The sequence below is a fragment of the Piliocolobus tephrosceles genome, chromosome 5 (genome assembly GCF_002776525.5).
Source record: "Piliocolobus tephrosceles isolate RC106 chromosome 5, ASM277652v3, whole genome shotgun sequence".
NCBI lineage: Eukaryota > Metazoa > Chordata > Mammalia > Primates > Cercopithecidae > Piliocolobus > Piliocolobus tephrosceles.
The window spans coordinates 153,280,136-153,306,906 of NC_045438.1; the positions used below are offsets into that span (position 1 = coordinate 153,280,136).

Consider the following 26,771-nt stretch of genomic DNA (forward strand, 5'->3'; position numbering starts at 1 on the left):
TTACTCTATTGCCCAGGCTGGAGTGCAGTGGCACAATCTCGGCTCACTGCAACCTCTGCCTCCCTGGTTCAAGCAATTCTCCTGCCTCAGCCTCCCAAGTAGCTGGGATTACAGGCACTCGCCACCATGCCTGGCTACTTTTGTATTTTTAGTAGAGACAAGTTTTCACCATGTTAATCAGGCTGGCCTCAAACTCCTGACCTTGTGATCTACTGCCTCAGCCTCCCGAAGTGCTAGGATTACAGGTGTGAGCCACCACGCCCGGTTATAGTCACAGTTCATAAAGCACTTCACACTTAACATCTGATTCAGTCTTCCACAAAATGACCTTGAGAAGCCAATAATGAAGGCACAATTCTCCCCCTTTCAAAGATGAAGAAACTGAGACCTGGAGAGGTGATTTACCCAAGATGACAGAGCAGAGATCCTCAACTTCAGTTTGACTCCAAAGCCAGTGCTCTCCTCCCACTGTTTCACATCCCTGCTGCCAACTAAACTGTAAATGCCCCTCAGACAAGGGCAATGTCATATTCTCAAACTCCCAACACGGTGTCAGAACATGGTAAGCAACCAAAAAATGCCAGCTGTATTTAATTGAACAGTCTTCCAAGCCATAGCCCAAAGGGATCTTTGTAAACGTACAAAGCCCACCTCACAAACAAGGCTGAGATCACATATGAAAACAATGCGATTGTGGGCCATCTTCATTGCTTAAGTATCTCTACGTTCTCACAACAAAAAGCATTTCATACATATAACGAACATCATCGTACAATTACCCAAGGCTCTCCCTTTCCCTTCCCTACCAGAGCTGTTCTGACTAATAATACATTGTGTTCTTAGAGCAATTTTGTTTTACAAAGTGCTTTCACATATCTTATCTCATTTAGTTCTAAATGCCCTGAGAGAGGACACGGGAAGAAAATAGAAACTTAAATAAAACTCAACTGACATCTTTACTACTTGTTACAAATGCTTGTATTGGTTTTTAAAAGCCAACAAACAAACAAACCCGCTGGCCTAACGTGTACTACCTGTGGGACCGTAAATTAGTATAGCCTCTCTCCAAGAAAGCAATGTACTAGGAAAGATCAAAACGTAAACACGGACACTTCTCAGTAATTTCAGTGAAGAATTTAGAGATGAGTGCAAACAGACACATGCAAAGCAGGCTGCATGCATCATTTTGTGTAACAGTCCCAAACCCATCCCGAAGAGATGAGTCAAGAAAATGGTGGTATCTATCAACCAACTGCCTTGAAGCCATTAAAAATCATTGTCTTTGATTACCATAACAAGTTATAAATGCAAACAGCAGGTAACAAAAATACAGCACTTAGAGAGTATGGCCCATATAGATAAAACCATCTACAAGTGAAGGAATGTCCAGTATGTGATTTCAATGATTTCTATCTTTTGAGTGCTTGCCTGATTTGAATCACTTCTTATTAAGCAAAAAAGGCCATCTGCACAACAGTAAAATGCTATTGGCTTAATTAGGTATGGGGATTACACGTGGATTTTATTTTTCCACGAAAATGAATCAATTACTGCAGTTACCACGGATAGCTGAAAATCCCCCTGAAAGGAAGAAGTATTTCCAAAGGCAGAAACAGAGAGGGCCTTCTACTGTATCAGGGCCTGGATTTCATGCCCCAGCTGTGTCTGATAAAATATGCGACCACAAGCAGGTCACTTAACAACAGTACTAGAAACCTCAGGAATTCTCAACTATAAAATTATAGCATCCAAAATTGTGATCGGTTAAGTCTATCTTTTTGCACTAGATCCATACCAATTCCCTCCCACTACTAAGTAGTATTCGAAATACTCCACCCGAAAACTTGAACTCAAATATTCCTAGAATGTATACTATGTATTAGACATTAACAGGGACTGACAATGACATAAATTCAGCTCCTACTCTTGTGGGGTTAATAGGGTGAGAGACATGTAAGCAAATAACTCCAGCACCTAAAAATAAAGTGTGAGGAGACCAGCCAACCGGGAGAAAGAGCCTGGCTCTGCCAGACCGGGTAAACAGGGTGGCAGGCTTCAGACATACAGTGGGTTCCTCAGGCAATCCATTCACCAAGCAAATAGAGGAACAAAATGCTGGGCTCAGCTGAAGCCCAGGATGCGTGAAGTGGATGGGTGGCAGGATAAGCTCAGAGTACATCAAGAAGGGCTTTTTATGCCATGCTGGGAACAAAGTTGGTTCAGATTCGATCCTGAGGAACAGACAGCCACTAAAGGATGGCGATCAGATCATAATCAGATTTTTAATTTCAAGGACTATGTTTTCCTTAAACATCTTTGTGCACAGATTCGGAGCCACTCCAATATTAATTCTCAATCTATCCCTCTTTCCAATACACCACCCAGGTGTATTTAGGAGTCAAGTGGTGGCTAATATAGGACAGAGGTGGAAGGTGATTATATCGCCTTCTAATCCATAAAAAAGCCTTGCTCTGTATCCCAAAGTGCATCTGTTACTTGCTATCCGCTTGCTTTATTTTTTTTTTTATTTTTATTTTTTCTGAGACGGAGTCTCACTCTGTTGCCCAGGCTGGAGTGCAGTGGCCGGATCTCAGCTCACTGCAAGCTCCGCCTCCCGGGTTCACGTCATTCTGCTGCCTCAGCCTCCTGAGTAGCTGGGACTACAGGCGCCCGCCACCTCAGCCTCCTGAGTAGCTGGGACTACAGGCGCCCGCCACCTCGCCCGGCTAGTTTTTTGTATTTTTTAGTAGAGACGGGGTTTCACTGTGTTAGCCAGGATGGTCTCGATCTCCTGACCTCGTGATCCGCCCGTCTCGGCCTCCCAAAGTGCTGGGATTACAGGCTTGAGCCACCGCGCCCGGCCCGCTTGCTTTATTAAGAATCAAAGTACAGAATTCATTTGATTCATTTATATCTGAGTCAGCTAGGAAGGCTGCTGGCAGGCCTGATGTCTCCAGGTTGGTGATTTCCAACTGGGTAATAATACCTTGAGCATTTGTGCAGCAGTATGCAGTTTACAAAGTGCTTGCACATCAAAAATTCCCCTACCTCTCCCAGGAACAAGCCTGTGAAGTGCATGAAATAAGTTGTCCAGATGAGGAAATAGCTCAGCGAGGTTGTATAGCTTGCCTGGAGTCACACAGCCAGTTTAACACAGGGCCAAATTTGAACTAGGCTCACATTCCCAACTTTGTCCATTACTGCAGAGGTACCCCATATATTCACAAACCTGTCCAAATCTGAGGGATTTCATTACTGAGTTCCATTTAGTAGCAGTAATAAGGCATATAGACAAAGCACACAAGTCTGCAGCTTAACAGAATAAGCATTCATTCAGCCCCCTTCTGCAAACCTATAGAAGGACTAAATGCAAGAAACACATGCTCAGTCCTAATCCCTTCTCATTTCCTCCTGGCACCTGTTTCTGCCCCCACAGGCACCAAACACTCTAACAGCTGGCCGAAACCGAGAGAGAACCAAGAGATAATACACTACCACTTCAGACCAAGCTCTCACCAAAATGGTAGTTAGGAAAGAATGGAGACAAAACCACCCAGATTTTAAGAGATCAATAAACTGGGCATCAAAAGATCTCCCACATTCTCCTGTCCCAGTAAACCAGGTCTCCAGGTAGACAAGAGTCACACAACCCATCCTTTTCACTCCTTCTCCTCATTCCCCACCAAAAAAAGGTTACTGTTAAGAATTCCTAATTGGGGGCCGGGCGCGGTGGCTCAAGCCTGTAATCCCAGCACTTTAGGAGGCCGAGACGGGCGGATCACGGGCGGATCACGAGGTCAGGAGATCGAGATCATCCTGGCTAACACGGTGAAACCCCGTCTCTACTAAAAAATACAAAAAACTAGCCGGGCGAGGTGGCCGGCGCCTGTAGTCCCAGCTACTCGGGAGGCTGAGGCAGGAGAATGGCGTAAACCCGGGAGGCGGAGCTTGCAGTGAGCTGACATCCGGCCACTGCACTCCAGCCTGGGCGGCCACTGCACTCCAGCCTGGGCGACAGAGCAAGACTCCCTCTCAAAAAAAAGAGGGCTTACGCCTATAATCACACCACTTTGGGAGGCTGAGACGGGCGGATCACAAGGTCAAGAGATACAGACCATCCTGGCCAATGGGTGAAACCCTGTCTCTACTAAACCCCCGTCTCTACTAAAAATACAAAAATTAGCAGGGCATGGTGGTGTGCGCCTGTAGTCCCAGCTACTACATCCCAGAGGATCATCGCAGAGGATGCGGCAGGAAAATCGCTTGAACCCGGGAGGCAGAGGTTGCAGTGAGCTGAGATAGCGCCACTGTACTCCAGCCAGGCGACAGGGCGAGACTCCGTCTCAAAAAAAGAATTAAAGAATTCCTAGTTGACAAATGTGTATGAGGGAAGACCCTTACTGTGAGTATGGAGCGGCAAAACTGTGGCTATGCAATTTTTTTTTTTTTTTTTGGAGACAGAGTCTCACTCAGCTCACTGTAACCTCCACCCTCCCGGGTTCAAGTGATTCTCCTACCTCAGGCTTCCAAGTAGCTGGGATTACAAGTGCCCCCCATCACGCCTGGCTAATTTTTTTTTGCATTTTTAGTAGAGATGGAGTTTCACCACGTTGGCCGGGCTGGTCTCGAACTCCTGACCTGAAGTGGTCCAACCGCCTCGGCCTTCCAAAGTGCTGGGATTACAGGCGTGAGCCACCGTGCCCTGCCCTGTGGCTATGTATTTTGTTAACCTTCTAGGAGCACAGTAAATAAACATTGCTGTTGATAATATTTCAGTGTTCACTGGCCTTCCTCTTCATGGGTGGTGGAGCTTGACAGACTTACAAAATTAGAACTTAAAATCCAATTGAGACCTTTTAGGCAGCACCAGCTCTCAAGAATAACTCTCAGAAACTTCTACCAGTAAGGTTCCTCTTTCTCTAACACCCACATCTGTCCTATGATTATGTAAGTCATCACGTATAATGTTGCCATTACTCACACCGCCTCATTAACACATCTGGACAGCCTTTATTTAATGGATGGCCCAGCCCCTGGTGAGGACTGAGGGCAAATGATTTCCCCAGTGTTCCATGGTCCCCTAAGCCTCAAAGTCAGGGTTAAGAAAGTACAAGTCAAGTACAAGAAAAAGTCAACAGCCCTGGGAAATCAAACCGGTTCTTGCAAGTCTGGAGAACTGCAGCCCACTGCAGGGCCTCAGATACGCGGGCGGGGGTACTTGTAAAACCAGAAGAGCACAACCCATCCAGTCCCAAGGGACAGGGATGTCAGTTCTTCCAATGATGACTCAAGGAGACAGCCAGCTGGGGATAAGGGGGTAGCTCCACCAACTGGTGCTTCAAAAAACAACAAATACAAACATGCAGGGGAGACTGACACTCCTGACAAACTGCCCTCACTTCCAACTTTCCCAAGCAAAAAGCCTCTCCAAAGGCTGCCAACAATCCCTTTTATGACCTTTTCTTCTCCCCTTTTTGGGGTTCCACTGATGGTTCATTTTACTTCTATGTCCTCTGAATTCAAAAGTGGGGAGCGAACCATCTGGCTGGTTTTTCACCTTACTTTTCTCATCTGTAAAATGGACTCAAAAACCCCTTTTCTCAAACTCACAATGTAGGCGCTTATTTCAGAATTGACTGAGTCCTCTCTTCACAATACCGTTAAGAGAAGTGGGTGCTGTGTCGTCATCTGGAGGTGTTTTCCATAATCCAAGCTTTTCTGGGACAGTTCTTCAAATGGAAAGAAGAGCCCCAGGAGAGGTGGGCAGCAGCCTTACAACAGTGCAATCTGTGGCAAGACAAACTGGTAAAAGTGTAAAAAAAAACCCAGAGACCCAGAGTGGTGGTCTGGCTGCCAATGGCTGCTCACGCAGGAATGACCTAGACTTTGCCCTCTGGGACAATCTGTGTGGGCTCTTTCCTACAGCCTAAGAGAGCAAGAAAGACAAAAGCCACCTGCAAGAAGTGACAGGAACAGAAGTCCTGGAAACAGCAGTCTTCCACCAAGAGCAAAATGACAGGTCAGCTCCACTTTTAATAATTTTATTCTGAATCAGAATTGAATTTTAAAAATCCGTATTTGGTCAGGCACGGTGGCTCACGCCTGTAATCCCAGCACTTTAGGAGGCTGAGGTGAGCAGATCATGAGGTCAGGAGTTCAAGACCAGCCTAGCCAACATAGTGAAACCCAGTCTTCACTAAAAATGCAAAAGTGAGCCGGGTGTGGTGGCATACACTGGTAGTCCCAGCTACTCGGGAGGCTGAGGCGGGAGAATCGCTTGAACCTGGGAGGTAGAAGTTGCAGTGACCCGAGACCACGCCACTGCACTCTAGCCTGGGTGACAGAGAGAGACTCCTCTGTCTCGGGGAATAAAAAAAATTCCTTATTAAAAAAACCTGAAGCTGGCAGAAGGTTATAAGATTGTCTGAAGTCCCAAGAAAGATTAAAACCTAGAAGGATAATGAGAATAAAATCTCGTTCACTCTTATTCTACAAAACTGTAGACAGATATCATGGAGTTCCCACCTCCCAGAATAAAAGATGCCTGCAAAAGTGAGGCAAATATGGAAAAGGTTTATAGAAAAAAGGAATCAGAAAAACAAAGACTGGGGGCCTGGAAAAGCAATTGTGGCTTGTCTTAGGGAGTCACAGGAATAAAGAGTACAGTTATCTGGAAGACAGAAAAAAAAACAAAAGATAATTGAGCACACAGAAAAACAGACTCAATTGGTTTCATTTTTACTAACAGGTAAGTTTTAAGGATTTGAAAGAGAACAGACCTTCGACAATATCTCATAAGTAAAACAATATATAATTAAAGTTGCCGGATTACAAGATACAAGCTTCTAAACTCCATGAATTAGGTGCAAAATTACGAATCTTTCTGTTCCCTGCCATTCAGTGAATGGCACAATTATTTTAACTCCGAAAGTAATACAATCACCACAGTAGGACTACTTTGAACTGATCCACACTTTACCTAAGTTGCTTGGCATGAAGCAGACAGGGAGTCCAGTTTAGCATTTGGGGATTAAGGTTAAACATAGTTGGAAGCACTCTTATGAGAGATGACAAGAACCAGAAGTTGGTTAGTTAATGGAAACAAGTTTGTTAGACAAGAAACAATTTTTTAAAAAAGATATTCCTTAACATTTTATATTAACCGACAAAGACAAATCTACTTTTAATTACCATTTTTTTTGAAATGAGGCCATGGGTCTTATTTCTGAGCTTAAGTCTCTGAGCGTTCTGTTGTTCCACATTATGCTGTTTTGCTTGTTGGGGAAGTCTGGGCGTAACTGAAGTTTGGTTCTTAAAAGGCAATCACTTGCTAAGCAATGCGTGTGGACAGCCCTTACAGATTTTCCCAAAAATCTTATAAATGTCTGGCCCACATTTTTTTTTTTTGAAACAGAGTCTCACTCTGTTGCCCAGGCTGGAATGCATTGGTGTGATCTCAGCTCACTACAACCTCTGCCTCCCAAGTACAAGCAGCTCACTGCAACCTCCGCCTCCTGGGTTCAAGTGATTCTCCTGCCTCAACCACCTGAGTAGCTGGGATTACAGGCATGTGCCACCACGCCCAGGTAATTTTTGTGCTTTTAGTAGAGATGGGGTTTCACCATGTTGGTCAGGCTGGTTTTAAACTCCTGACTTCATGATCCACCCACCTCAGTCTCCCAAAGTGCTAAGATTACAGGCATGAGCCACTGCGCCCGGCCCCAAATCTTTTTCACACTCGTTTCAAGGTTGACGTAATACTTAACTGTAATTACAATAATAAGCCCAACTGGAATAACCAGATTTGGGAACATACAATTGACACTTAGCAAGACTTCTGGGTGAAAGCCAAAGGGGACAGAAGTTCTTCCCAGAGCTGCCCAGGACCTTTGTCCTAGCGTATCAGTCAGGACGTTCTGCAGCCAACAGGACAAGTAGGATGGGGAGGGAAAAGGTGGTTAGGAGAGCTGCTACTACTGCAATCCAGGGGGAGATGTGGACCAGTAACATCAGGATGATGACAGCAAAGCAGCCAGAATTCAGACAATGTCAGGAGTGTGAGTCCTCACACCATCATGAGCAAGGGCAAACCACTAGCTTAAAAATGTTCAGTTGTGGCCGGGCGCGGTGGCTCAAGCCTGTAATCTCAGCACTTTGGGAGGCCGAGACGGGCGGATCACGAGGTCAGGAGATCGAGACCATCCTGGCTAACACGGTGAAACCCCGTCTCTACTAAAAATACAAAAAAAAAAAAAACTAGCCGGGCGAGGTGGCGGGCGCCTGTAGTCCCAGCTACTCCGGAGGCTGAGGCAGGAGAATGGCATAAACCCGGGAGGCAGAGCTTGCAGTGAGCTGAGATCCGGCCACTGCACTCCAGTCCGGGCGGCCACTGCACTCCAGTCCGGGCGACAGAGCGAGACTCCGCCTCAAAAAAAAAAAAAAAATGTTCAGTTGTCTGGGCGCAGTGGCTCACACCTGTCATCCCAGCACTTTGGGAGGCCAAGGCGGGCAGATCACCTGAGGTCATGAGTTCAAGACCAGCCAGGCCAATATGGTGAAATGAAACTCCGTCTCTACTAAAATACAAAAATTAGCCGGGTGTAATGGTGGGTGCCTGTAATCCCAGCTACTCGGGAGGCTGAGACAGGAGAATCGCTTGAACCCTGGAGACGGTGGTTGCAGTGAGCAACCACTGCACTCCAGCCTGGGCAGCTAAGCAAGACCCTGTCTCAAAAAAAAAAGCAAACAAACAACAAAAAAAATGCTCTCTAGCTCAGCCTTCACCAAGTGTTTTAACAAACTACGCTTAATATGACATTCCCGTGTCTTCAATGAAAAAAAGAGAAAAGAAAACAGTTCCATTTTGAAGGTAACAGACACCATTTATATACTCCAAAAGATTTTCTTGTTCTGAAGGAGGAAAGTTTAAATAACCTTTGGAGCAAGGTATATATTAACACTGGAGTTCTTTCCAAGGCACTTGGAAGTGCATCAATAGCCTTCAGCCCAGCAACAGGGACTGGTTTAACCCACTTACGAGGAAACAGGCATTAGCAAGTACCAAATAATTCTAGTTGTCTATTTGGGCCAGTGGCTACAGGAACATATGAGTTGGTTATTGTCCAGGTTATTATTTTACTGTAGGTTAATATCTAAGTTGGATTACTTGTCGACATAATCTTTCTTTCAAATTTTAGTGAAACTTTGGACTTGATTGTGTTTTCCTTCCGTATCCCTATACAGTGATAGGAGCCAAACTGCCACTGCCCTGCACTTAAGTAACACAGAGCAAGATTTTCCACTACTAGAAACAAGTAGCTGGAAAGCCATGTAAACATCCCAGGAAAGAAAACATACAGCAATAACATAATGTACAAATTCCCCCCTCACCCCACCAACTGTAACATAACGTGACTGAACAATTTGTGATGAATGAGTTTTAAAACAGGAAACCTCATAAATCCAACCACTATATTTTTTGTGTTCTTCCTACTTTTTTCTTCACAATTTTATGTAGTTGTAATTATAGTAAATTATTTTGAAGCTTATAACAAAAACGTTTTCCAATTTTTAAATCATACACTTTTAAATCAGAAAATTAGATACTTAAAACTTACAGCCTAGTGGTACAAATTCTGCTTGAGCCGTCCTAGAAAATCAAACTGGCAATTTGTTTTCATGCTAACTGCATGAATTACTATCTTCACATGGCAGAGATTTTCTATTTCAGATACCTGCTATAAAGCAAAGATCAAATAGCGGTGAAGCCCCAATATCCTATCTGTTATTCTCCCTAGGAATAACCAGGCAGTAGAATGATGGAAACAGCAGCAAATATCCATAGTGCAAAACATGCAACTGTTTTTATTGTCCAAGTGGATTGGGGCTTTCAAAGGAAAATGTTTTCAGTTATTTAAGGTATTGCAGTGGGAGCCGTGCCCAATACAATTAAGACAGGATTACGTTGCAATTTATGAGTTTCTCAAGGACATCATTTATTAGGAAACATAACAATCATTTCTCCCAAAGCCTACTATCGACAATCGCACCCCCAACTCTGCTTTGCTAAAGTAATAAACTAAATGGCAACTCAGCAGGCATTCCTGGCTTTTGAGACCAACTGTGGGAAACGTGCTGCCTTCCACCAGCTCAAGTAATAATGCCACCTTACATATATAGAGGCATATTGTTTTACATCTTTCATGCACATCATCTTTTCAGTGACTTAATTAAGTGGCAATGGCAGGTATTTTTCCATTTTACAAAAGAGGAAACAGAATGCCAGCCCCTGGTTTCCCTGCTCAGAAGAACTAAGCCCAGAGCACCTTGAGACTTAAAGGAGTCCTATGTCTTCTCAGCACATTTGTCAATGACAAGTCTTCCTTTGGTCCAGACCCCCAAAATTACACTCAGTAGGCACAGAGCCGGCACAGCAAAGGAAAGCCCCCCACCATAGTACAGCAAAGCTTCCAGAAAGAGCAACAGTTGCTGCTGTGCAGCATCATCATGAAAGCCATCCGGCCACATCCTGCTGAAGCACCCCTAACACGACTTAAAGTGACAAGGTGGCCAAATCCACAACAAAGCAGAGCTTTCCCTGAATACTTTCATTTCTTTACATAAGCACTAGAGAAGAGACACATGTACCACGCTAGTAATGCAACACCATCAGGAGACCTGGAACAGAGGAAGTGAAAACATTCCTGCAGAAAGGAGGCGCCTCCTCCCCGCTCCCCGCTTCCCAAGTGGCATCAGAACAGGGTCCAGTGGCACACCTTTGGGGACCAACAGCTCCCCGACGCTCACCTGGTGGGAAGCGCGACGCTCCGGAGCCGAAGGCAGAGGCCGAACGCATCTTCCTCCTCTTCCTCCTCCCACGCCGCAGCCCTGCTCTGCGGCAGCCCGCGCCTCCGCCCCGCTCCCTCCTCCCCCGCCGCCCCGCCGCGCCTGGAACCTCCCGCCCGACTTTTGACGTCACGGAGGAGGAGGGAAAGGTTCCACCCGAGCCCGTCCCTTTGTGACGTCACAATGACAACAGAGCGCGGCCGGAGCGTCGGGGAACCGAGCGCCGCGGGGGGTGGAGGGAGGGAAGAAGGGCTGGGGCGCCGGCGCGCGGCGGGGGAAGAACCGGGGGGCGGGGAGGGGGCGCGCTGACGTCTCGCCGGCTTAACCTGTTGCTCTCGAGACTGCTTCGGAGCCCGCAGGCAGGGCCGCGGGAAGCCGGCCGGGCCGCCGCGCCGCCGCCATGCTCGGCGGTGCGCGCGGTGGGGGGCGCCCGCTGCAGCTGTGCGCCGTGCACCCCCACCCCGGCACGCCCACGCCCACGCCCCCGCCCCGCGCGCTCTACCCTCCCCGCGCCCCACAGGCCGCGCCGCCCCCGCGCCCCACCCGCCTGCGAGCCGGCCCGGGTAGCCCGGTGCCCGCCTCGCGCGCCCGCCCAGAGCCCGGAGTCTGCCCCCTACAGGCCGCGCGCGCGCGCCCCCCCGCCCCGCCCCCGGCCCAGCCTGCCGCGACCCCCGCGCGCCGTCCCCTTCGCAGCCGGCTCGAGCACGTCGGGAACACCCGCTTTGCTCCCGAACCATTAACTCGTGCCGTGCCTCCCGCGGCTGCCGCCAGCCACGGGCTTGCAGCCGGACGTCCGGACTCGGAGACGCGATCCGCTGACTGCCCGCAATAAAAAAGAAAACCCACCCCACGCTGCTGTCCACCTCAACGAGGTCCGGAATGGGAGGCGGGGTGCGGTTCTCGTCCAAGTTCTACCCCATTTGCTTTGTGGCTGCATCCGAAACTGACGTGCCCCGGGAAGGCGTCTACGCTCCGAGGCAAGGTTGCCTCCGTGCAGTTTCTACAGCCTGAGTTTAAACTAGTCCTTTGCATTCTACCCAGCCCTCTGCAATGCGGATGTATTTTAATTCTTAAATTCTTTATGGAACAGCATTCTAAGTTGGGCTTGATTATTTAACCTTGCATTTCTTTCATAGTTGAAGTTGACGTGTCTAGATAAGGATCAGCTCTCTTGAAGAAGCATTCAGCTTTTCCATTAAATATATTTTTTACAAAATCAGTGCCCCGAAGGTCATCTCTCATTACACACACCACAATGATCAAAAAGGGAAAATATTAACACCAATTTGTCTACCCAACTTAAATAAAACTTTCCTCTTACGTTGCATTATCCCTAAGGTATGTTCATTTGGCCTTTTTTGAAAAAAATGAGTTATTTAATTTAAAGCATGCCGCTGATCACAGATCACTCGAGTGCATATTTGGTTAATCGCTCGGTCCCCCTTTCCTCCCTCCCCTCAAACTTAAAAAAAAAAAAAGCCTCCACACACAAAACAAAAACACTCCCCATGCCAATCAAAACGTAGCTGTACTATGCACAAAACAAATTTAACTATTCCAAGCCATTTAAATCTATGAATAATCACCCAATTTCAGAAGCCCAGTTAACAGGGAGAAAATATTTGTAGTTACTTATACATTCACGTACACACTTAAAAACATTAGCCATAGTGTGTCCTTTTCCCCTACAACTGGAAATCATGAATTTTTTAAACAAAACCAGCCTCATTATTAAAGTCAATCCCAACAAATGCATTCGCTGTAACATGATTCCCAACTGGTTTATGTTGTAAACCAGATAAGCCAAAACGACCACAGACGTTAAATTTGATGTGCCAATGCAAAGAGAAGATCGCCATAATCGGACCCTCCATCGCAACTTAAAGGGCTTCCAACACACATGAGTTACACGATTTTTCCAAATAACATTAATAATAATAACACAGGCTCATTTGCATGCAAAGTGCAATACGGGGCCAAATCCGCTTGAGAATGCAGTTTAGTTACATTACCGCAGCCGCCCCCCCACCTCAAGCTCCACCAAAATCCCTTGCCTTTCATCTAAAACTAGATTATGGTTGTGTCATTCGAGGTCAATTTATTCACTTGAGGTATCTCTACACCAATCTGTTTTTTCAACCAAACTAGGCAGACACCACTTCGCTTGAAAAGCCCTCTTTCAGAAAAGAAAGAAACAGCCTTATCGGACGCTGTGTTTAAAACCCTTCAGCTGCAGAATTATCTATAAACTTGACATTCACAGCCATTGCTTAAAACTGCAAGTCAAAGGATGTGTTGTTAGGAGCACTTACGTATTTCTTCTGAATGATATTCCTCTTCGGTCTTTCCTTGCTCATTCTGAGATCCAAATGCTGATTGCAAAAGGGGACAATTGCTTCATGAATTTAAAGCCGTCAGAAATTTGCAAAAAAATATCCTGGTGGTTTTTATTGTTGTTGGTGGTGGTTGATCTTGTAATCCGACTTTTCTTCCTCTTCCCCCAAAGCCAGATTCGCCTTGAAATAAATCCGAAATTGGGAAGGAAAAAAAAAGAGCCAAAGACGAACGAAGCAAACAAAAAAAAATTCACTTTAGTAAAACACTCATAATGGAAAATTTCCCCCGAAACACATACACACACACACAAAAAAAAAACCGACGCCCTTCACTCCCCCCCCTTTTTCCTCCAAAAACTACATCAGCGAAACGTGAAGGTCCTTAGTGTCTGATCCGTAGTTACATCTTGGAAAAGAAAAGGGAAAGATAAATAAAAAATGTTGGAAGTCACGTTTGTGCTGCAGCAGCAGTGCGAGCAGAAGAGTCAACTCCAGCGGCGGCGGCGGCGGCGGCGGCAGCACCACAGCGAGGGCTCGCCGAGTCTCTTTTTTCCAAGCACCCTAACCAATGAGAGAGAGGCTATCCAGCCCAACTTTAAATGGACTCTGCTTTTATACAAGTTAGGGCTCCTCGGGTAATTCCCCGCCGGACGCCAGCCGAAAACTCCCACCGCTCAGCCGCCAGGCGCCCGCTTAGCCCGGTGCCGACCGCCCCTGGCCCAGTCCAGGGCACCCCCGCAGTCTGGCCAACCAGACACCCGAGCGACCTCGACGAACCCCTCCCAAGTAAGCTCTCGGGCGTCGCTCCCACGCCGAGCCCAGGCGTGGAATTGAGAGAGGCTCCCTAGCTCAATGCATGGCACGCTCCGTCGCTCCACCTCACCCCCTTTCCCCTGCCTGCCGCTCACCCCACGACCGCCCCACGCCCGCCCCCGCCCCTGCCTTCGCGTCTACCTGCAGCCGGGCTGCTGGGTAGGAGTGCCCCAGGACGCCCAGCCCCGGGTAGAGCCGCCTATTCCCGGGGCACCTTAGAATGGTCCCCTTGATCTTCTGGAAGTTGTAGTCCCCCGACTACAAAATGGCTATGGCCACGGAAGCTGGGAACTACAATTCCCAGCCTGCCCCGCAAAGCCTGTCACTCAACTCCCCTCTCTCCTCCTCGCCCCCTCCCCCTCACCGGCCGTGCCAACAAACGCTTGGACGTGTCCCGCGTGCGACACTGCTAGAGGCTGGCTCGGGATTGGCCCGCGGAGCGTGTGGTCCGCGAGCGAGGAACTCCCCACGCCGGCCCCCCTCCGCCCCCTGGGCCCCGGCCCCCCTCCCATGGCGGCCGCCGGCCCCCTCCCCGCGCGCCCCGCCCCCACCCGCGGCGCGAACCGCCTGTGGAATCGAGGAATCGCGCGCGTGCGGCCCGGAGCCGCGGGGGAGGGACGCGAGGCTTCCCCGGGGAAGGCCTCGGAGCGTGGCGGCGAGGGAGGCGGTGTCAGGGAGAGGTTGGAGCCCGTCCTAAGGAAAACTGGGCCACGCACCAAGAGGAATCCTCGGTGCGAACTAGTTGATCGGCGGCGCCTGCTGCTTGTGCCGTGCAGCCGGTGTCACCTCAGGACAGCGCCTCGCGTCTGTGTACAGAGCGTGCTGCGGGCGCCTAGGGTAGTCCGAGGTCACCCCTCTCCGCGCCCCGCAGCCGCGCACGCCCCCACGCGCAGGGTGGGCGGTGGCCGGGGATCGCCGAGTGTAAGGGCCACGCCCCCCCACGCCCGAGCTCGGCACGCGTCCCCTTGGTCGCGAACGCGTTTCCGCCCGACCCGCTTGGGGGACGTCGCTGATGGCCCAGGAGTGAAGCCCTGGCGGCTGCCTCCTGAGAAAAGATAGCCGTGTTTAAAGAAACTGAACGGGATCTTTGCTTTGCCGGGCATATTTGGTGATAAAATACCACAAATGTTGAGGCAAAAATGAGTGGAATATGGAGACCGAGCCGCACAGACACGCAACTGTAAGGAAGCATCTCGAACACGGAGTGCCAGTAATATCAACTGCCCGGGCCACACGAGAGCCTGCTTTTTACCTGCCTCCAGCCCCGTGTCGTGCAGGTTTAATTGCTGAAACAAATGAAGTAGCAGGCCCTGGCGTAGCGCTTTGGGCCTTTGTCTTATTAACAACTTTGTCAAGTCTCGCATCGCCATTCTGCCTTGTTAATTTCCTTGTTTTTCGCTGCGGTTTTGGAGAAGCAATGTTTTCCATGATCTCTCAGGCTAGCCTCGGAATAAAACGTGGCAGAAGCGCTCCCTCGAGCACGTACCCATATATTTTACTCTACCCATTCCCTAGAGTCTGCTTACTTCAAAAGTCTAGATACTCGGGTAACACAGCTGTTTACTTGCAGCAGTATTGGAAGAGATAACCTTGGTGTCTAGAAAGGTCTCAGAAACTGGAGGTAAGAGACCTGAATTCAAATCGCACCTTGGCCACTTCCCAAAAGGCAACCGAGAGCCACTCTGAGCTTGTGAGTTTCCTCATCTGCAGATTAGTGGTGATCAAACCTGTGGGGAGGATTGTGTGATAAATAACATTAACGTAGTTTAAAACTAGCCACGTTATTGGAAGCTTTCAGTAAACTAAATAAAAATCCTTTTCGAAAGGGTTTTTTTAACATTATTTTTACTTTTTCAAAAAATCTGAAATAATTTCATCTAATGTTCACTTCACAATCGGAAAAATAAATGATCTTTTGTGCCCTGAATACTGCAAAACTTGTTCCCTGGTGCTATTTCCTGGGAAGGATCCAATGGGGCAGACTCCAGTAGGGCCACCCAAGGTGTTTTCTAAAAACTTTCTGATCATTAGGACTGGCATACTGGGAATCTCCACGTCTCCACGTTGTTAAGATTTTAACCAGCTTTCTCTAGGTTTAACGCAGATATCTCATTCCCCAGGCAAATATAAATGAACAAAGGTGGGTTTCTTTTCAGTTCCCCTAACTAGCCCTGGAGCCTGGACTTCTCAGTCCTGGCCTTGCGAACTCCCCTGCCAGGTTACCAGCTCCAGGTCACCTGGTGTGAAAAACCATTGTGTGAAGTTGAAGCCTCAGGGCAGGGGAAAGGAAGGAATTTGCTCATTTCCAAAAGATTTGAATAATATTAGTGTTGTTTTCCCTGAAAGAGAAAAAAGATTGGCCTTCTTAGTGGCTGAAAGTTTTTCCTGTTGTGAAAGTAACCTACTCCTAATGAACTTCCTTCCCCTACCATCCTGGCAAGGCCATCCAAGGCTTTTCTTGCTTTTTCCTCCTCTTTTTCATTTTCTGTAAGTCAAATGCACCTTTTCTCCTGATGATTTTCACATCTCAAAGCCTTGACCTCTTCAATTGGAGGGGCAGGGATGAGAACATGTCTAGGTACATTGATTCTATTAGACTCTATGCCAGCTGTCCTCATCCCTGAGGACACAGGAAGCTCACAGCTCAGTAAAAAAAGGCATAGTTCGGGCGAGGTGGCGGGCGCCTGTAGTTCCAGCTACTCGGGAGGCTGAGGCAGGAGAATGGCGTAAACCCGGGAGGCGGAGCTTGCAGTGAGCTGAGATCCGGCCACTGCACTCCAGTCCGGGCGACAGAGCGAGACTCCGCCTCAAAAAAAAAAAAAAAAAGACTCCGTCTCGAAAAATTTTTTTAAAAAATTAAAAAAACAGACCTTTTAAGTCCAGCCCCCAGCCCCCATTGCTTTTCCTAAATTGCCTCAGAGCACCAAGAAAAAAAAACAGGAAGGAAGAGCTGGTTACCACGGAACAGTTTTAGAGACATGCTTCACCCAATATGATGAATTTACGCTTCGTAAATGATTGCTGAATGACAATAATTTCTACCTAAGTGACTGAATACCTACGTGAAGTTTCTAATTTTATATAGGTCTATCTTCATATGTGAGGGAGTAAGGAGAGGGATGTAAAAATAATATTTGAGTGACATCAGGTTTATAAATAACTATGAACCAGTGTACTCAGAGGGTGGGGGCTTCCATTGAAAGAACGTAGAACAGCTATTTCGAGCCAACCAAGATTTGCAAGAGTATTTTAAAACACACTAGGAGGTAAACTCAGATGTAAACAGCCCTCTTAAGAGTGAGTGATATCAAGGAGACATTAGTTCTTTTTGTTATTCGGTGCTTCCTGTCCCTGAATTACAGTCTTATTTGTCAAGCCTCAATAAAATGCCGCAGCACAAACCAAATACAATAAAATGATGCTTTCAACCCTACTGGTTGTCTGTGGACCTTGTTTATACAAGTCACTGAAAGTCGCTGGTACTTTGGATTGTGTGAAAATTTTGGACTATCATTACTATTCTGCTTAGATTGTGTCTTGTGTTATTGAAAGAGAGCTGGCCCTGATTCAGAAACTCTGCTAAAGCAGCCAAGACGGGAAACCTGCAGTTCCTAAGAATAGAAGTTACTGTTTATAATAAAACTGTACTCTGTGTTTGGGGGGGAAAATCAACTTTATCAGTGATCAGCTAATCCACAGGGGATCAATATGAGGAAACTGAGGCATAGAGATTACAGGGGTCCTGTGAGTAGACAGGGAAAGAGGGGCAAGAGCTGTATGAATCAGGATGCCTTCAGTTGCAAGTGGATGGAGCCCAAATGAAAATGGCTTATGGAAAAAAAGGAAGAGGGGCTTGGCTCACCTATCTGGAAACCCAGAGTCCGAGTTTCAGGGCTACAAAGGATGTCATCGTCCTTCCTTCATTCTTTCCTTCTCTTTTTCTCTCCATTCATCTCAGCATTTCCTTCTTCTGTCATCCTCTCCAACCAGCAGAGATGATAGCTCCAAAGAAAACTCTTTTGCAGCCAGGCACGGTGGCTCACGCCTGTAATCCCAACACTGGGAGGCTGAGGCGGGCGGATCACTTGAGCCCAGGATTTCGAGACCAGCCTGGCCAACAAGGCAAAACTCCTCTCTACTAAAAATACAAAAATTAGCCTGGCATGGTGGCATGCGCCTGTAATCCCAGTTTACTGAGGAGGCTGAGATGGGAGGATCGCTTAGCCCAGGAGGCAGAGGTTGCTTGGAGCCAAGATCCCACCACTGCACTCCAGCCTGGGCAACAGAACGAGACTCTGTTTAAAAAAACAAAAGAAGAAAACTCCTTTCCCACCGTGGACATGGAGGGTGGAGCAGATTTTGTTATCCAAAGGGGAGGAAGATAAACACTCCAGGGAGCAAAAAAGAAAAAAAAAAGTATAGTCTACCACAGAAGCTACTAGTTCTTCCCTCTGTCAGGGCCACAGAAGTAAGCAGGAAAGGAGAAAATAACTTTTTCACTGTCAGAATTCTAGAGATTAATTGGATTATAGATCAGTCCGTCTCAGTCTAGAGCTACTCTCTCATTTACCCCAACTTGCACACTTTGAGGGTTTTCACAGACATGATGCCTGCCAAAATACTGGTTGATCTCCGTATCAAACACTTCTGCCCATAGTTTCTATCTATGAATCTATAGAATTTTCTAAACAAAAATAGAGCTTATCTCCTGCCAAATTGGGACATCTGCAATTTATATTCTGTTTTCAGAAATCTCAATGTTTCCAAAACCCAAGATTCACCCACACCTTACAGAAACCCAATACCATCTCCCTTTCTGATCCTACACACAGACACACAGAGTGAAACAGAAAAGACTCAAACATCGGCAGTTACATCGTGACTGAAACTTAGTGGATTATTAATTTCCTGCTTTTGGTCTTTCTCTCAATTGTCAAACATTCATTTAAAAAAAAAAAAAAAAAAACATTTTGGCCGGGCACGGTGGCTCACACCTGTAATACCAATACTTTGGAATGCCGAGGCAGGTAGATCACGAGGTTAGGAGATCGAGATCATCCTGGCCAACATGGTGAAACCCAGTCTCTGCTAAAAATACAAAAATTAGCTGGGTGTGGCAGCGTGTGCCTGTAGTCCCAGCTACTTGGGAGGCTGAGGCAGGAGAATCTCTTGAACCCAGGAGGCTGAGGTTGCAATGAGCTGAGATCACGCCATTGCACTTCAGTCTCGTGACAGAGTGAGACTCCGTCTCGGAAAAAAAAAAAAAAAAAAAACTAGAGAAGATACTGAGGGAAGAAGGGATCCTGTGGGCTCCACTCAACTGAACGTTGACCAGGAGCTGCTCTCCCCTTGAGCCTCACAAGTTGCCTAAGAGGCCCTAGTTCTTATAACTTCAACCCCTGTGTATCCATCCCTCAGCTCCAAGACTCACAGATGCAAAGGCTCTAGATCATTCTCTCCCCACCCAAGAGAAGGAGGGAAGAAAAAGACTTTTTTTCAGCCCTTGCAGCTCCACAGTGAGCAATGAAGAACTCTTAACTGCCTTAAGCCCAGAAGTCCTCAGATACCGAAGCAACTTGGCCAGGAGGAGGGAAAGAGGGACTGAATGTAAGCCAAGTCCAGGGAACCCAGGACAAAGAAGGGGAACCTGGGTTGTCAGACTCTGGCCTTTTATTACTAAAAAATAACAGTGTTCGGTGGCTCAAGCCTGTAATCCCAGCACTTTGGGAGGCTGAGACGGGTGGATCACGAGGTCAGGAGATCGAGACCATCCTGGCTAACACGGTGAAACCCCGTCTCTACTAAAAATACAAAAACTAGCCGGGCGAGGTGGCGGGCGCCTGTAGTCCCAGCTACTCGGGAGGCTGAGGCAGGAGAATGGCGTAAACCCGGGAGTCGGAGCTTGCAGTGAGCTGAGATCTGGCCACTGCACTCCAGCCCCGGCGACAGAGCGAGACTCCGTCTCAAAAAATAAAAAAATAAAAAAAAAATAACAGTGTTTTGGGGCCGCATGCAGTGGCTCATGCGTGTAATCCAAACACTCTGGGAGGCCGAGGTGGGTGGATCACAAGGTCAGGAATTCGAGACCAGCCCGGCCAATATGGTGAAACCCCCATCTCTACTAAAAAATACAAAAATTAGCTGGACATGGTAGCGCACGCCTGTAGTCCTAGCTACTCAGGAGGCTGAGGCAGGAGAATTGCTTGAACCCGGGAGACAGAGGTTACAGTGAGCCGAGATCACACTGCTGCACTCCAGCCTGGGCAACAGAGTGAGACTCCACCTCAAAAAAAATAAAATAAAATAAGACAGCGTTTTGGCCAGCCTCGGTGGCTCACGCCTATAATCCCAGCACTTCGGGAGAGCAATGTGGGTGGAACACCTGAGGTCAGGAGTTTGAGACCATCTTGACCAACATGGAGAAACCCTGTCTCTAGGGCCGGGCGCGGTGGCTCAAGCCTGTAATCCCAGCACTTTGGGAGGCCGAGACGGGCGGATCACAAGGTCAGGCGATCGAGACCATCCTGGCTAACACGGTGAAACCCCGTCTCTACTAAAAAATACAAAAAAGTAGCCGGGCGAGGTGGCGGGCGCCTGTAGTCCCAGCTACTCGGGAGGCTGAGGCAGGAGAATGGCGTAAACCCAGGAGGCGGAGCTTGCAGTGAGCTGAGATTGCGCCACTGCACTCCACCGGGGAAAAAAAACGAAAACCCCTTTCAAAAAAAAAAAAAAAAAAAAAAAGCAAAAAAAATGACGGTGTTTTTAATGTGTCCATGTGTACACGATGACGAAGTTGAGGGTTCTCAAATAGCGTATGGTACCTAGAAAACTTTGGGCATTTATGATTCTAGACAAATTCAAACAGGAAAACTATAATATCGATGTGGTTCTTTAATACAGTATGGCTACTGGGAAGACTATACTGGAAATCTAGAGACTTGAGGTTTCAGCTCAGCTTTCTGTGACATCACTATGCCTCATTTTCTTCATTTGTGAAAAAAGGGGACTGACCTAGATGGACTCTTAACACTCTTCCAAATCTAATAGATTATGACTGTGATATTATTTTATGTGTGTAAATATATATATTAGTCTCCGCCCCCCAGGCTCAAGTGATCCTCCTACCTCAGCCTCCTGAAGAGCTGGGACTAGAGGTGTGCGCCATCACACCCAGTTAATTTTTGTATTTTTTGTAGAGGTTTCTACGTGTTGGCCAGCCTGGTCTTGAACTCCTGAACTCGAACTCAAGGGATTCACCGGCCTTGGTCTCCCAAAGTGCTAGGATTACAGGTCTCAGCCACCTTGCCAGGCCTATTCCCATAGCCTTTGTTATAATCTTTTGTTATAATGTTGGGCTTGCTAGGCCTCAGGGACAGGCCTGAGGAAACAGTTTCTCTCTGTCTCCTACCCTTCTTTCACCTGCCCTAACCCAAGACACTAATCTTCTCCTGTTTTTCTTTTTTCTTTTTTCTTTTTTAAGACAAGGTCTCGCCGGGTGCAGTGGCTCAAGCCTGTAATCCCAGCACTTTGGGAGGCCAAGACGGGCAGATCACGAGGTCAGGAGATCGAGACCATCCTGGCTAACACGGTGAAACCCCGTCTCTACTAAAAAATACAAAAAACTAGCCGGGCGAGGTGGCCGGCTCCTGTAGTCCCAGCTACTCGGGAGGCTGAGCCAGGAGAATGGCGTGAACCCGGGAGGCGGAGCTTGCAGTGAGCTGAGATTGCGCCACTGCACTCCAGCCTGGGTGACAGAGCGAGACTCCGTCTCAAAAAACAAAAAAGACAAGGTCTCACTCTGTTGCCCGGGCTGGAGTGTAGTTGTGTAATCACAGCTCCCTGTGGCCTGAAATTTCTGGGCTCAAGCAATCCTCCCGCCTTGGCCTCCCAAAATGCTAGGATTACTGGCATGAGCCACCTCGCCAGGGCTTCCCCCACCCCTCATCTTTCGGCTTCTGGGTCTTAAAGGGTCCGTGACATATACCCTGGGGGAAGGAATGCTGGCTTCATGAAGCTTCCATAAAGATTCAAGGCCGGGCGCGGTGGCTCAAGCCTGTAATCCCAGCACTTTGGGAGGCCAAGACGGGCGGATCACGAGGTCAGGAGATCGAGACCATCCTGGCTAACCCGGTGAAACCCCGTCTCTACTAAAAAATACAAAAAATTAGCCGGGCGAGGTGGCGGGTGCCTGTAGTCCCAGCTACTCGGGAGGCTGAGGCGGGAGAATGGCATAAACCCGGGAGGCAGAGCTTGCAGTGAACTGAGATCCGGCCACTGCACTCCAGCCTGGGCGACAGAGCAAGACTCCGCCTCCTCAAAAAAAAAAAAAAAAAAAAATTTCAAGAGGGGGCCGGGCGTGGTGGCTCACGCCTGTAATCCCGGCACTTTGGGAGGCCGAGGGGGGTGGATCATGAGGTCAGGAGATGGAGACCATCCTGGTTAACATGGTGAAACCCCATCTCTACTAAAAATACAAAAAAATTAGATGGGCCTGGTGGCGGGCGCCTGTAGTCCCAGCTACTCGGGAGGCTGAGGCAGGAGAATGGCGTGAACCTGGGAGGCGGAGCTTGCAGTAAGCCGAGATTGCGCCACTGCACTCCAGCCTGGGCGACAGAGTGAGACTCCCTCTCAAAAAAAAAAATAAGAATAATAATAATAATAATAATCCAAGAGGAACCTGGCAAACTGGTTTACACCTATAATCCCAACACTCTGGTAGACCTAGGTGGGAGATCACTTGAGGCCAGGAGTTTGAAACTAGCCTGGGCAACAGAACAAGACCCAGTCTCTTAAAAAAAAAAAAAAAAAAAAAAAAAAATTAGGCTGGGTGCGGTGGCTTATGCCTGTAATCCTAACACTTTGGGTAGCCGAGGCAGGTGGATCACCTGAGGTCAGGAGTTCAAGACCAGCCTGGCTAACATGACGAATCCTCATCTCTACTAAAAATACAAAAATTAGCCAGGCATGGTGGCTGGCACTATATTTCCAGCTACTCAGGAAGCTGAGGCAGGAGAATCACTTGAACCTGGGGGACAGAGGTTGCAGGGAGCGGAGACTGCGCCATTGCACTCCAGCCTGGGCGACAGAGCGAAAGTCAGTCTCAAAAAAAAAGAAATTAGCTGGGTGTAATGGCGAGTACCTGTAGTACCAGCTACTTGGGAGGCTGAGGTAGGAGGATCACTTGAACTCAGAAGGTCAAGGCTGCAGTGCACTGTGATAATGTCACTGAACTCCAGCCTGGGGGACAGAGAGAGGAGACCTTATCTCAGAAAATTAAAAAAACAAAACAAGAGGACTGGGTTCCAGGAGCTTCCATATAGCTGACCAAGTGGAGGTTCCTGGAGAGTGGCACACTGGAGAGTGCATGGATGCCCCACCCTCTCCGCCATGCCCTGTCCCACACATTTCTTCATCTGCATCATTTGTAGTATCCTTTATAATAAGCTGGTAAATGTAAGTAATTGTTGCCCCAAGTTCTGTGAGCCCCTCTGGAAAATTAATCAAACCCAAGCAGAGCGTCATAGGAACCCCAAATGGAAGCTGGTTGGTCAGAAGTTCCACAGGCCTGGAATTACAAATGGTGTTGGGGATGAGGGGGCAGTCTTGGGGACTGAGCCTTCAACCTGTGGGATCTGAGGCTATCCCCAGGTGGATAGTGTTGGAATTGAATCGAAGGACACTCAGCTGGTGTCTGCTGCTTGCTGTATAGGGAAAACCTCCATGAATTTTGTCCCAGAAATCTTCCGTGTTGATGATTATTGTGCTGGTATGCCAGTAGGGGGAAAACAGTTTCCAAATTTTTCCCCAAGTAATGACTATATTCAAAACATTACAGCCTAGCACGGTGGCTCATGCATGTAGTCCCAGCATTTTGGAAGGCCAAGGCAGGCATATTGCCTGAGGTCAAGAGTTTGAGACCAGCCTGGCCAACATGGTGAAACCTCGTCTCTACTAAAAATACAAAAGTTAGTCGAGTGTTGTGGTGCACACCTTTAGTCCCAGCTACCTGGAAGGCTGAAGCAGCAGAATCGCTTGAACCCAGGAGGCAGATGTTGCAGTGAGCCGAGATCATACCATTGTACTCTAGCCTGAGCAACAGACAAAAAAAAAAAAAAAAAAAAAACCTCCATCTCAAACAAAAACAAAAACTGTTAAACTTAGCCAGGCACAATAGTCCCAGCTACCTGGGAGCTGAGGCAGGAGGATTGATCAACTGAGCCCAGAACTTTGAGGTTACAGTGAACTATGACTGCACCACTGCACTCCAGCCTGGGCAACAGAGCGAGACCCTAGCTCTAAAAAAACAAAAAGGAAACCTCAAAAGAGACAGCCAGACAGACAGATATAAATAGGACACACATTGGTCACAGTTATGCTTTCGGCACTCTGAGTGTTTGAATTGATATTTTTGAGGATGAGACCGGGGCCCAGTTGATAGAGTCTGTATCTCCAAATCGTCCTTTGACCCAAAATAGGTCCCCTGGAATCCTCTTATCCTAGAAGGCAAGAAAAACCAGAAGGAAGGAGCCACATTTTTGGAAGTTACTACAGAGCAGATCCTTGGAGACTGGAGATTTCGCAAGTCATGTCAGTATGCCTGGGACTGTCCCAGATTTTCCCAGGCCTCAGATGTAAGGATCAGATTCACATTACTTCTACTCTGCATCTCCCCACTTACCCAGCAAAGTACCTGTTCCATAGGAGATAAATGCTTGTTAAATAAGTAAATGGGCCAGACCACGTGGCTCATGCCTATAATCCCAGCACTTTGGGAGGCCAAGGTGGGAGAATCACTTGAACCCTGGAATTCAAAACCAGCCTGGGCAATATAGTGAGGCTCCATGTCTTAAAAAAAAAAAAAAAAAAAGTCAGGTGCAGTGGCTCATGCCTGTAATTCCAGCACTTTGGGACACCAAGACAGGTGGATCACAAGGTCGGGAGTTCAAGATCAGCCTGGCCAAGATGGTGAAACCCCATCTCTACTAAAAATATAAAAATTAGCTGGGTGTGGTGGTGGGCACCTGTAATCCCAGCTCCTCCAGAGGCTGAGGCAGAGAATTGCTTGAACCTGGGAGGAGGAGGTTGCAGTGAGCCTACATCACACCACTGCACTCCAACACCTGGGCAACAGAGTGAGACTACACCTCAAAAAAAAAAAAAAAGAAAAGAAAAAAAAAATTAACCAGGCATGGTGGCTCATTTCTGGTCTCAGCTGTTCATGGGGCTAAAGTGGGAGGATCACCTGAGCCTAGAAAGTTAAGGCTGCAGTGAGCCACGATCATGCCATTACACTCCAGCCTGGATGACAGAGGAAGACCCTGTCTCAAAAAAAAAATACATACATATATAAATACATAAACTGACATGTGACATTGTGCCATTTACCATTTTGTTCAAAAATCATTCTCTGCATCTGAGGTACCCTTTCAAATAGGCCAGCTACCAGCAAAGAGTTGCAATTATTGAGGAAGTGAAAATGTTTAACAAGTGGAATTTAAATATCTCCATTTGGCTTTCCAGCCAGAACTCTTTTTGTGAACTATCCAAAGCAGAGAGGAGGAAATAAAATACTTTTATGTTAGCCAGGCATGGCAGCATGCACCTGTAGTTCTAGCTATTCAGGAGGTTGCACCGGAGGGTCCCTTGAGCTCAAGAGTGCGAATCCAGCCTCAGCAACATACCCTAAAAAACAAAGACTCATTGGCCAGGCTCAGTGGCTCACGCCTGTAATCCCAGCACTTTGGGAGGCCGAGACGGGCGGATCACGAGGTCAGGAGATCGAGACCATCCTGGCTAACACGGTGAAACCCCGTCTCTACTAAAAATACAAAAAATTAGCCGGGCGAGGTGGCCGGCGCCTGTGGTCCCAGCTACTCGGGAGGCTGAGGCAGGAGAATGGCGTGAACCCGGGAGGCGGAGGTTGCAGTGAGCTGAGATCCAGCCACTGCACTCCAGCCTGGGCGACAGAGCAAGACTCCGTCTCAAAAAAAAAAAAAAAAAAATTAGCTGGACATCGTGGCACACGCCTGTAGTCCCAGCTACTCAGGAGGCTGAGGCAGGAGAATCCCTTGAACCCAGGAGGCGGAGGTATCAGTGAGCCGAGATCGCGCCACTACACTCCAGCCTGGGTGACAGAACAAGACTCTGTCCCCCCAACCAAAAAAATTTATATTTTGTAGAAACAGGTCTTGCTATATTGCCCAGGCTGGTCTTGAACTCCTGGGCTCAAACAATCCTCTCACCTTGGCTTCCCAAAGTTGGGGGATGGCAGACCTGAGCCAGCATGCCCAGCCTTTCAAACATTTTCAATACAAAATGTGAATCTAAAATTCAAGATGAGGATAGATATATTCAGCTGACAAATGATACCTCTCTTCTGCTGTTGGACTGAATTGTGTCCCCCCCAAAATTTGTATTTTTGAAGTCCTCATCCTCAGTACCTCAGAATATGGCTAACTTGGAAATGGAGTCTGTAAAGAGGTAATTAAGTTAAAATGCGGTCATATGGGTGAGCTTCAATCTGAGATGACTGGTGTCCTTATAAGAAGAATCGATTGAGTGCGGTGGCTCACGACTCTAATCTCAATGCTTTGGGAGGCAGATTGCGGAGGATCGCTTGAGCCCAGCAGTTTGAGACCAACCTAGGCAAATAGTGAGACCCCAATCTGTATAAAAAAATTAAAGTCCGGGCGCAGTGGCTCAAGCCTGTAATCCCAGCACTTTGGGAGGCCGAGACGGGCGGATCACGAGGTCAGGAGATTGAGACCATCCTGGCTA

The 26,771-nt window shown here is 47.7% G+C and overlaps 1 protein-coding gene across 3 annotated transcripts in view; it reads right to left on the reverse strand.

Moving 5' to 3' along the window:
- The window catches only part of JARID2 (jumonji and AT-rich interaction domain containing 2), a 277,840-nt gene extending 264,166 nt beyond the window's left edge, over positions 1-13,674 (reverse strand). The window contains exon 1 of one of the 3 annotated variants that reach the window (XM_023209817.2): positions 10,807-10,932. Coding sequence is in view for 1 of the 3 variants with exons in the window: in XM_023209816.3 (XP_023065584.1) it covers positions 13,158-13,202 (45 nt within the window). In the remaining 2 variants the exon portion in view is untranslated. Of the gene's footprint in view, positions 1-10,806; positions 10,933-13,157 lie in introns of those variants that run through there. The other 2 variants (XM_023209821.2, XM_023209816.3) reach the window with 2 other exon arrangements.
- Positions 13,675-26,771: the final 13,097 nt, after the last annotated feature.